The sequence below is a fragment of the Triplophysa dalaica genome, chromosome 16, assembly GCF_015846415.1.
Source record: "Triplophysa dalaica isolate WHDGS20190420 chromosome 16, ASM1584641v1, whole genome shotgun sequence".
Taxonomy (NCBI): Eukaryota; Metazoa; Chordata; class Actinopteri; order Cypriniformes; family Nemacheilidae; genus Triplophysa; species Triplophysa dalaica.
In genome coordinates, this window is record NC_079557.1 from 5897811 (window position 1) to 5910341 (window position 12531).

General features: G+C 37.6%; 1 protein-coding gene across 1 annotated transcript; it reads left to right on the forward strand.

The window, feature by feature from the left end:
- The first annotated feature begins 896 nt into the window (after positions 1-896).
- qdpra (quinoid dihydropteridine reductase a) lies at positions 897-7912 on the forward strand. The gene is made up of 7 exons (XM_056770344.1): positions 897-1077; positions 1249-1341; positions 1683-1779; positions 2510-2650; positions 4841-4949; positions 5291-5374; positions 7256-7912. Exons 1-7 carry the CDS (start codon positions 991-993, stop codon positions 7356-7358), a joined length of 714 nt encoding a protein of 237 aa, XP_056626322.1. The 5' UTR covers positions 897-990; the 3' UTR covers positions 7359-7912.
- The last annotated feature ends 4619 nt before the right edge of the window (positions 7913-12531 follow it).

Sequence of the window (12531 nt, forward strand, 5' to 3'; positions counted from 1 at the left end):
ACATTGATACAGCGGACGTGAGCGTGCTCCGAGGCTGATAACATATATATGATTTCTGAATGAACAGGGTGTGCAGTGGTATGCAAAATACATTGGCTAAAAATGTACACAAGACCAGTCACAGCGTTCGGCCAGAACGTTTCGATTGGGCAAAGTTTTTTGGTTCTACTCCTTTCACAGACGAAATGTAATTATAAAAATATTATTTGACCACTTTATTTCTTGATTGCTATTAGGATGTAAAGAGATTTCCAACCCACATGACTAAAAAAGTTTCTGGACAGGATCACCCACCATGCCTTTAAATCTGATTGGCAGTCAGGAATGTTTCAGGACCAAAAAGCCTGTAAATCCAGCACCACGTGAGAGTGAAAAATAACCTTCAATCTTTTTTCTTTAATACAATTCATGTAAAGCAAATTATTTATTTTAACCCTGAAAACTGCATCAAGGCAAATAGTAACGTGGATTACGTGACATCACCATGACTTGGCAAAAAAGATGGATGAACTTTGTACTTGACTATCTGGCAAGCATAAAGAGCAGGAACCGTTCTAGATACAGTAGTTCTTCATATACAACAATAATAACAGCAAAATAAATTCCTTTGTGCGAAAATTACTCTAAAATACTCAATTTTCATTAAGTTCTTCGTTTGCATTTATTTGGTCCATACGAATTTAAAAGTTCTGGCAGTAGACATGGGAGAGGATTTTCATCTTATGATATGATATGATATTATTCCCACTTATGATGACGAGGAACGATATTAAGTATCATCTTTTCAAAGGAATGCTACAATGTATCACACAACTCTTGAGGTCGGGGCGGAAGAACAGTTCGAACCAATCATTGACCGCTAAACAAGCGCGTGTGTATCCCACCCACCCATTCTATCTTTCGTTCTCTCTCTCCCTCCCTCTCATTCTCATTTCTCTGCGCTGAGAGGATACTCATCCGTGCCCAACCGTTTCACGCAGAAGAAAAGCGATGGCAGCTGCGAACCGTGTCCTTGTGTACGGAGGAAAAGGAGCTCTCGGCTCGGCTTGTGTGCATTATTTTAAGTCGAAGGGCTGGGTGAGCAAAAACACTTTTCATTCGTGTAATGCAGTCTTTTGTGAGTTTGTGTGCGAAAACTAACACCTGTTGACGCGACTCTAACCAGGACCTGTGAGCAGTTATTTTAACTGACATTCATTGCAAAATATTGTTGAGTATGCCATAGTCAGATGCATTTTTATCTTCAAGTGGGTTGCCAGTATGGACATGGCAGCGAATGAAGAAGCGGACGCGAATGTCCTGGTGAAGCTCTGCGAGTCATTCACCGATCAAGCCGCGCAGGTGGGTGGAGCCAACGTCTCATCGTCACACCAATGCGCGTCTGTCAACGTGCAGATTTTATTAGGCTGCCTGAGTAATTTCCTGTCTAATGTCCTGGACAAGCAATGTGTGCTCATTATTGCTCTATTGTGTCTGCCATTGACTTCAAATGCGATTCATAACAACATCGGTTGTGTGGCACAACATTGTGCAAACCTTCACAAGTCAAAGTTGTGCAGCAACCAGCTGGGACACATTTAGATTTTTTGTTGCAACGTTATATGTGTCATAGGAGTTAATGTTTCATTCAGATTATATACCAAAGTGCATTAAAATCTCATCAATGGTGTGATTTCATGCAGGTGACATCAGATGTAGGCAAGTTGCTAGGGGAACACAAAGTTGATGTCATTGTTTGTGTGGCTGGAGGGTGGGCTGGTGGAAGCTGCAGCTCAAAGGGTAAGAGCATCTTTAATTTTAATGAATGCGTATTTTCTGTGCATTAGCTTTAACACTAATGTAAAATGTGTTAGAGATTTGTGGTAGCAGGGAGGTGTTGGTCTTTCTTTATTCAGTCATATAGACCGTAGAGTTTAGGTGTGTTACAATATACTGGTATTGTCACTGAAAATGATGGTAAAAACTCATGATATCATTGTGTGTCATTTAAAACGTGTATGACTTTCTTTCTTCTGCAAAACATGAAAGAAGATATTTGAAAGAATGTTGGTAACCATTCAAACAACGGCGGTACCCGTTCACTTCTATTGTATGGACACAAAAACTGTGCAAGTCAATGGGTACCACGGTTGTTTCGGTAACCAACGTTCTTCAAAATATCTTCTTTCATGTTCTGCATAAGAAAGAAAGTTGAACAGGTTTGAAATGACAAGATGGCAAGGAAATGATGACAGAATTTTCCTTTTTGGGTGAACTATCCCTTTAATTCTACAAATATTGTAATATCGTTAATAATTCAGCACCTGGTTAAAGTTTTGCATTGATATATTTTGAGTGTGATTCAATGACCACAAGCACACAAGCACACATTTCAATCGATATTGCGATACTATGATTGTCGTGAAAACAGCCCCAACAGAGTTCATCATTTCATTTGAGCTTCCAGAATGCTGTCAGCCTTCTTTCTTTTTCTGTCTCTCATTCTGTCCATCTTTTCCTCTTTCTTTAGACTTGTATAAAAATACAGATTTGATGTGGAAACAGAGTGTTTGGACCTCCACCATTTCCAGTCATCTTGCCTCACTGCATCTGAAGCCAGGAGGCTTGTTGACCCTCTCTGGAGCGAAGGCCTCAGTGGCCGGCACTCCAGGTAAGACCATCTATTATTATACTCCTGACATCTGCCATCCACTGGAAAATGTGCTTCCACAGGAGCTGCAGAACAACAATACAATGAATTGTAATTGAATTGTGAGCATTGAGCTTATTCAATAAGTGTGAGTTTATATACAGAACAATAAACAATGCTTTGTGCAGTAAATGCAATTTCAGTGATTGATTTCCTAAGGAAACATCATAATCTGATGTTTATTGTGTGAAGTTTAAAAGAAAAAGTGGCTAAATAACATTTTCTTTATGATATTGACATTTTCCCTTAGGAGGATAAAATGCATTATTCAAAAGCCATTGAAAGTCTATATTGGCTTTGAATTGTCTGTCACATTTATTGTATTGTGTACGTTTCCCCAATTGCCTTTTCTTTCAAACCTTTTCATAGCCCAGACTCAACATGTTCAATTCGTGTTGTGAAAATTTAGTTAGTGACAATACTCAATAGAGAACAACAGAAGCAGCCTCCAGCCTATTCACAACCCTCCACATCAGCACCCTGAAGCGACTGCTCTGATTGGCTGGGAGGCCAGGGGGAGGGGGCATGAGTCAGCATTCTTTTGGAAGATGAAAGCACATGTGGTCTGTGTTTAGAGTTTGTATTCTGTACCCACACAGAAGTTATTTAGACAGGAAATGCCCTGCAGCGCTGAACACTTCTTTGTTGGTAACACGCTTTCATGAAGGGAACCTGTTGTTGGGATATTTGATGTTCATATAGACGAGTGATCCCTAGTAAATATTTCTGATGGGACTTACAACTGCGAAACATCAACATCATGTGATTGGGTTAGAAGTCAGTAAAGCGTTTTAAGTTCAGTCTGGATATCAGACATACCAAAGACGTGTTGAGCTGTATCTCGAGGAACGGAACATGTGATCACGTTGACCCTCAATGTTCACTGAGGCTTTAACCTGAGGTCATTCAGTGTCACTGAAGCTGCCAGAAAATACTAAATTCACTAAAGGAATTTTGTTTTAGAGGGCACTTGGGAACAAATATTAGCTACTCCACCCATCTTTCTGATTGGCTCTGTGGATGTGAAGGGTGTTTGTTGAAATAGCCTCATTTAGGCTTAGAAAGAACCTTGTAGTGGGGAAAAAAACTTTATTTTCTCTCTTATAAAATAAAGTGGTCTAGATATTGATCCAGATGTCTTGCCAGCAAACATCTAGAGTTTTGGAGGAGGTGGAACCAAAAGTATGCTTTTAAAGTAATATTGCGTTGAAATATTCAGCATGTTCGCACTGCTGTCATTTAGCCTATGTATATTTAAAGTGTTTAAAAGTATATATTTTAATCTGTTATATCATTTTTTTTTTCTGTCAAGATCATTTATGATGTAATGCTTGCTTAGAAAATAATTCTTTGTTAATTTTCAATGACCATTTTTAGTTTTATCAGAATAAAATTTTCCTGACGCGACATGTTAACTGCATGTTTGATGTCTGGTCTAATGTACTTTGTCATCTTTCAACAACAGTACTTTTGTATGGCCTGCAGCACATTGTGACAGAATTACTGTATAATCTGTGCTACTCAAACTGTGTAGGAGGGATTTAAAGGAGTAATGTTTTAGGAGTTAGATTTTAGCGGCATCTAGAGGTAAGGTTGTGAATTGCAACCAACGGCTCACTACGGTGGCTGACACAGAACAAAGAATTTGTCACAGTGTGGCTTCTTTGCCAAAGGAGATAACGTATTAACGAAACGCGATCGATAGAGCAGTTTCTCCATTTAGCGCTACTGTAGAAACAACAAGGCGATCATGCAAGGGGACTGAAAGCTTGTTCTGAAAGCAAGAGTATAATGTATTTTCGTAAGTACATCAAACATTCAGAGAGAATTGAACTACTAATGATATAACCTCTTTTTTGTCTGTATATAGAAGGTGATGAAATACATCTTTCGACGTGTAGAAGGGAACGTATTAAATTAGCTTATTTTGTATCGAAAATCCATTTTATTCTCTGCTTGAGCCGTCCCAACAAATGATTATTGACTAGACCTCAAAACAACAGCTGTTGCCTGCGACACATTGTTAGGGACATTGTGTCGTTGGCATGTTCTCAAGAGCTGAGTGGATTTTGTATTATTCTGGTTTCTAGGGAACTGCACACTCTGTAAGCTCTTGCATTCACTCATTAACTCATTTTTTTTTGGCTGTAGGTATGGTCGGGTACGGCATGGCCAAAGCTGCAGTCCATCAGTTATGCAGAAGTCTAGCTGGAGAGGACAGCGGTCTTCCGTCTGGAGCCGTGGCTGTGGCCATTCTTCCGTAAGAGCAGCTGTCAATAATCATATCCATATCCATCATGTGCATACATTATGAAGACCAAAACCAAAATACTTATAGGTCTGAAACGACTTATCCACATCATTTAATAATCATAGTCATATATTTAATTCGTAAAATTTGAATACCCTTTGCCTCACCGTCCGCTCGGGTCTCTGTATTTATTCTCAGTGACCTGCATGCTGCGCGTTTGACTGCTGTCTGTTTCCATTAGCTGAACAAAACAGATATTGAGTGTTTTGAAAAGGGCAGGCTGGTCTGCAAGCTATCGCTGCAGGCTCTCATCTCCAACCAAGATAACAACATTATGACATCATCCTCAGGGTTACCTTGGATACACCAATGAACAGGAAATTCATGCCTGACGCGGATTTCGGAAGCTGGACGCCGCTGGAATATATTGCAGAGTGAGTGTACATCGCTCATGTTCACCAGATTTATTTGTTACCGATATATAATATGACCATTGACAGATAAGAGTTTTGAAAAAATAGGGAGAAGCGTCAAGATATGAACGTAAGTGGTTATTTTTTATTCACCAGAAGAGGGCAGTGGAGTTCTTCTAAAGACAGTTGATGTCTGTTGTAGTGAAGCCTTTTCGTAATGCCATTCAGGGATGATGTAAATATTATAAAATAGCCGTTATTAAAACAAATCTTATGTCATCAACCCCATATTGAATGCCAACAGAAAATCTCTTTCCAATCGCGCGATTACAGTGAATGTGAAGTCTTGAAAACATCTCTCCCAATGATACATTTGATTGGATTGAGAAATATTAACCCAAAACATCAACGGGCAATCATAAAAACCTCTTAGTATCAAACATAGTACTTGAATGATAGAATTAGATCAGATAATGCACAATTTCATCATCACATGAACAGTCCTTTTAGAGCAACGCATGCATTTGCTGTACATGTAGTGCTGTTGGTTAACACAAGTGCCTTTCAATAAACGCACAACAGTTTTATAAAAAATGGCTTAAAAATTAACTATTTCATTACTCCTTTTTGTTTTGAGGTCTACATCACGTTTTTCTCTCTAAGGCTGTCATATTCTTAAATAATCATCTGATGTCGGGCAGCACCCCTACATTCTTGATCTGCCCTTATTGTTATGTTCAAGTAACATTTCTCCAACATTCCAGTTTGTTTTTGCGTTAATCATTTTCATTAAAGTAATGCCAAACTTTACAGTATGTTAAGGTAGACAACAGCATTCTCATAACTAAGATTTAGTTTGAGTGCTCAGGACTTGACGGTCTCTTCTGTTATGATTGCTTTAATAATTGTTTCTGTTATGTGCAGAATTTTACCAAATAGGCATACAAAAAAATAAATGATCATTTGAATGACCTGTTGTAATTAATGTCAAAGCACTAAATTAATTGGCATAATTGTAATTATTTAATAGACAATTAATTGTCAGCCAGATTTACATAGATATACAGGTGCAGAAAAAATAAGAGACCATTCCAGTCCAATGTCTGTTGAATTTCAGCAAACTCAAACCTCAGGCGTGACATAAAGTCATCCAACAGTATCGTGAAAGCCTGACAGCATGACAAGACATGAAAACTGTGATAGAAATCCGAGGTCTCAAAAAATACAAACATGCTTCTCCAGTTTTGATTATCTGCAAATAAATGCAAATAGAAACAATATTTATACTTGTAGTTTGGGAGAAATATTGTTAATAGTTCAAAGGAAAACAACTAAAATTATAATATTACCTAAAAAACAGAGTATATTTAGAAAAAAACAAGTGTGTTTTTTAAATGGGCTCTTAATCTCTTCCGTGGCTGTTTATACTGTACATATGTCCTGGGAAGTCAGTGATTGATTGTACTCTGCGTTTCTCTGTGCCGGACTTTAGCCGCTGTGGTCAAATCTCTCCTGTTAGTCAAGTGCAGATTAGGTCGAGGATTTGATGCAATTTCATAAACCGAGCGAACCCATCAAGATAAGCGACACACATGACAGATGACAATATCTACTGTAATACAATAGTCTTTGCGGTGGGGTAATTAGTATATAGTCTCTCAATTCACATACAAAAGATAAAACTTTTACAATTTATTTATAAGGCTATCTTTATTTCCTTTTTCCCATTCTTTGCACGGCTCTCTCTCTCACACACTCTTTCTTTCTATCGCTCCTTTTCTCCGCTCTTATTTTCCTCCCTCTCCGCCTCGCTGTTCTCATTATCTCTCTCTGTCTCTCCCCATCCTTTACCACCACCATTTTACACCTGTCTCTCATTCTCTCTTTCTCTCTGTGTTCCAGAACCTTCTACAGCTGGGCCACTGGGTCAGGACGGCCCGCCTCAGGCAGTCTCATTCAACTGGTGACGACTGGGGGGAAAACAGAGGCCTCGCTGGCCCAGTAAAGGTAGAATGGAGGAACAAGAAAAAATCAAAGGAAATGAGTAAAGGAGAGAAATGTTTAACATTATACCGCACAGCTGAAGAGAGATGTTAACAGAACCCTGTTGGAAAGACCAGTTAAGACCGGCAGGAATTCAGCCAATCTGGTGAAGACTAATGAAGCATCTTGAACACCACGTATATGTTGGTGAGCATGCTGGTCTTTTCATCAGGAAAATGAGAGATTTGGCGTTTCTGTTTATCCAGCCTTTTTGAAAGTACTCAGTGTCCAAAGTATTAATGTATGTTTTGTATTCAGTCTGTCTTGTGTGCCGTTCAGCAGTCAAACAGAATATAGTTAAGTGTAAAGTGACTTTCGTTTTGACCAAAGGTGCCGCTGTCATATTTGAAGCGTACAGTCTTAACTTTACAGAGAAGTGGCCTTAGCTTTTGTGTACTGTAAGTGTGATCGTGTGTCTGTTTGTTAAAAACGATGTTTGGATGCTCTATTTTCAAAGTATTTCCTCTCCAGCTTATGTATGAAACGTACTTTCACAATAAAGAACATTGAAAACAATATATGTATATATTTTTATTTGTATGCATATTTGCAATGACATGAGTGCATCGATAATACAATATTTTCATGGTTGGACGGCCCGTTGCTTTGAGAGCGATATATACAAGATAAAACAAGCTCATGACCTCTTGCATTCATTTACAGTCATTTGAACTGATTGGACTCGAGTCAGGATGAGCTCAAGGCAAAGTTGTCTTATATCTTGTGGGTTTGTTTTGTCTGGCTAATGGTTTGTCTGCAGCTTGAATATTGTTGGCTAAAGCAGAGAGACACAGCTCCGTCTCTCCCCGCAGTTGTTGTTCTTCCGTCTGATTGCCATGTGGAAGCCATTTTGTCTGGCAACCCTGGTGACTGTATAAATGAAGAGCTTACAGATGGTAGTGCTTAGTTCTGCCGGGGTAACTTGAGTGTGAGGACATTGTAAGGTGTGTGTGTGAGAAAGGGAATGAAAGCAGGGGTTAAGTGATGGAGAGAGGCATACTATTTTCTCCACAAAATGTCCAGCGTGAACATTTTGGGTGGCTCAGGTCATTTATGTACTAGCTAATGTGAAAGTAAAAGATTTGTGTTCACATTTAAGAACAATCACTAAATATTGTTTACCTTCTGTGCAGTATATGACGTATCCTCTAGATGGCGCTAGTAAGCAACCCAGGTCTCTCTTTCTCTCTCCCTATTATATTAGGGTCCGGGTGTCCTTTTCATAGTTATTTAAACACACTATTATTTAAATAATCTTCCTCTTCGAAAGAAACATTTGTTACAATGCAGTACATCATCCAATCAAAGTAAAGAGTTTGAATGTTTTCCTATTTAAGCATCTGGAGATATCCATTTTTCGTTATTTAATGTTTCATTGTGTGTTGGTTGACATATGCGTCATGTGTCAAAGCCTGTGTGGATGGGTTTACAGATTTTGGAGAAGAAATTGTATTAATCTGTTCACCTCGTCTTTGTCAGCGGAAAAAAATGAAATGTTTTTATGGTATATGTCCATAATGTTTATAGTTTGTGTTTCTGCACAGGCACTTGCTAAAGTTATTCAGTTTCACTCCTCAGAATGTCTCACTTCTCTCTTACTTTATATTTATTTATTTATGCTCTGTTTGCTCCCACATTTTAAATATCTCTGCAGAATCCTGCATCACACTCAACTGTACCTCGCTGAGATATGACTGTCTATTTATGAGTGTACGAGAAGCAACCACTGGCAAAAAAATGCCAATATATTCTGCAATAGTTTTTAACAAGCAGAAACTTTTTCAGTTGATGTTAAATATGAGTAGGTTGTCTATGCAGAAAATGTACAGAAATATATTGCATTTGTTACAATGACCTGCTTTCCTCAAAGTCTAGTGAATGTCAACAACACGCTGGTCAAATTTGGTAAGCAGTTCACAGCAGACTGTCAGTGATGAATAAAAAATAGTATAGTGTTATTTAGTTTAAAAATAGATAACTCCGTTTTTTATTCATTTTCATAAATCATGTTTTTTTTCATCTGTTTTGCAAATGAACTCTTTCTCTCAATAGGCATGACACACCATAATTGACAATAATAGTGTATGCTTCACTTTAAATTGAACAGTTGTCCATTGACAGTGCCAGAGAGTGATCATTTATTTATGAATTCAAAAACTTTATTTTTCTGCTTTCAAGTTTCAACTCCTTTGCTCTCGAACACAGAACTTATATCAATTCTTCCGCACTCTATGTAGAAATACCACACAGTAATTCATTGACATGCAAATCTATTAAATTTATTTTTATACCTTTTTTTAAGCATAAGGAGGTTTTTTTAAGCATGGAAATGATATGTTGGCATTAATTATCGACATGCACCTAAATGAATTTTCTCCAGTGTGACAGGCAGAACTGTGAAACTGAGACCTTGTTACTTGTTTACTTGCTGTCAGAAAGTGCGATATATTCACTTTCTGTCTATCCATAAGAAACTATTTTTGCAAGCTATTTAAAGGGGCACATTCGTGCATTATTTATGTTAATTTATGCAATAGAATATAAGCCTAATGACAATTTTGAATATGTAAGTGTCTCTGTCAGAGGTAATGAGATATGCAGATAATGATATGCAAATTTGCTGAATTATTAAAGAGGCGCAGCCAAAGATTCGTATTAATTCCCATATTTATTTCAAAGAAATATCGTATTTTAATTATTCCTTGTGCTCCTTAACTGTAACGTAGGTTAGTTGAATTAATTATTCAGCCGTTTATAAGAATTTTAACTGTGCAGGTACATTCAGGTCAGGATGGTTAAGATACCAGGCCGACCTGATGAAGGAGGGCAAGAGTAGATTATCCCTCTTACAACAAACCTCTCACCTTCAATACATCATTTAACGCTATGAACACTGTTATTTTGACTTCATGTCTGCTTTGTAATGTGATATTTTTCAGTTGTGTTAGTCATCGATTACAGTTTCATTGTGAAACGTTAGCTGTCACATCTCAATTTCCTACATGACTGTTAAATGTAGTTATGGCAATCTTTCGCGAGATGACCAAATTATCTTGTTTGAAAGAACGCCCGGTTGGTCTCTTAGCAATTTGGGGTGTTATTTTATTCTAAAACTACAGTAGTTACATTTCATGGAAGAATTTACAGCTGATTTATTCATCAAGTGACACCAACACTCTTTTACTCATGGATTCTCTCTCTCTCTCTCTCTCTCTCTCTCTCTCTATCGCTCTCTCTCTCTCTCTCTCTCTCTCTCTCTCTCTCTCTCTCTCTCTCTCTCTCTATCGCTCTCTCTCTCTCTCTCTCTCTCTCTCTCTCTATCGCTCTCTCTCTTTCTTTCTCTCTCTCTCTCTCTCTCTCTTCTCATCTGTGGATCTCAGTCTGACTCTGTCACTCACTCTCTCTCTTTCGCTCTCTATCTCTCTCTTCTTCCTGTGCCTCATTTGCAATGATTATGTTATCAGGGCAGCCAGGCAAAAGGGTGGAGCGACCATAATTTCAGCTCTGGATTAGGCTGAAATAACGAGGTCACCAAGTTACTGTTGCCTTGGCAACGGCACATCCAAGAACACAGGATGCCATTGCAAATCCTGGACCCGGGAAAATCTTTTTTTATCTGTCTTTTGTATTTTTTCCTCTCTTTTTATATTTGAGAAACAACACTATTTACAGTGCCTGAACATTCTGTTACAGATAACTGAGTTTAGAAATGTTGGCTTTATGCATATTGTTAATCGCACCTGTACTGAGCACTCTGAGCAGTTGAAATATGAGTTATTTGTTTCTGCTATATACCTTTAATGAAGTTTCTATGAGAAAAATATTAATTTGACCATTTTGGATCTACTAAAATAAGACTATTAAATATGAAGAAAGAAGTTTAGATCTTGGTTTGCAAAATAAGATTCAAGATATTGCTTATTCAAATAGGAGTAATCTTTGCCCATTTAATAAAACATACTTTTAAAAAGTTAGTGCTCTCTCCCAAATGTGTTGCTTTTCTGTTTTGTTTTCGAAAGTAATTTTATCTTACATTAAAATTGTATCACTATGAAATGTTCTTGATATTGCTTTGTTCTTAGATCAGAGGTTACATACAGAAAAATAAATATAAGAAATTTGGATAGTGATTCTGTTTGCCATGCTGGATACAGTGAGTTTCAAAAATCTAAATCTTATTTAAACCTGGTAATATATTTTAAGGATTTTGTGCAAACTGTCATTAAAGCAAGAGGAGGACATGGTTAAAAAAGATCATGTAAACATTACAAAATATATGCTGATAATGCATTTTTAAATATAAATGATGTATGAAAGTAGAAATATGAGCATTTTCACAAGAGTTATTCTTTCTCACATCAAAGTGAACAGTAGCATTTCTTTGCAGTAAAAATGTCTTATATTTCTCTCTCGTTTTCTCTTATACTTTTTTCCCGTCATATCTATGTGTCGCCTTGTTTTTTTTTCTGAGTACTTGTTTTTCATTTCTACTTATTTGTACTTTTTCCATCTTTGGCAGACATCTGTTGCCATAGGACCGCTGCCAGGCATGTGAAAAAAAATGATAGAAGAGAATGATGTAGAGCTTTAAAAACACTGCAATACTACAAATATATTGATTTTCTTTTAATTAATGATGTTAGATGGGAAGCGTTAGAAAATGGAATGGAATGTTAGATGGGATGTTATTTTTTGAATGTTACAATTTACTGTTTACTGGAATTATTTCCAACACATTATACAAATACTCTTGTATGGTCTCTTAATTGATCTTAATAGTTGTATTGTGATAGAGAAGCTTGAACTACATTCTGGAAGGTTCTGGTTCCCTGTCTTTGCTCTCTGGTTGGTTAAAATGAGCAACTCGGAGGCTTTGATTGGCCAGGGGCCCATTTAACAAGTTGGCTTTGCCCCCTGGAGTGTTGTACATGGCACTCAAATGACCCCTGTCATGTGGGCTGCAGACTCTGTGCCAGGTGTCAATGCTAGTCGCAGTGGCATAAGAGCAAAGCGAAATGACCACCAATCTCACGCTGGCCAATAATGCAAAACATAACAAAGATACATGTGGCAGGAGAGGAAGAAAAGCAAATTGGGTGAGAGATGGGGAGGTATTCTGTGGAAAAGAAGAAAGA

Coding starts and splice junctions, on each gene's coding strand:
- qdpra (XM_056770344.1), top strand. CDS start 991: ATGGCAGCTGCGAACCGTGTCCTTGTGTACGGAGGAAAAGGAGCTCTC. Junction 1,780..2,509: donor TGGAAGCTGCAGCTCAAAGG/GTAAGAGCATCT, acceptor CTCTTTCTTTAG/ACTTGTATAAAAATACAGAT. Junction 2,651..4,840: donor CTCAGTGGCCGGCACTCCAG/GTAAGACCATCT, acceptor TTTTGGCTGTAG/GTATGGTCGGGTACGGCATG.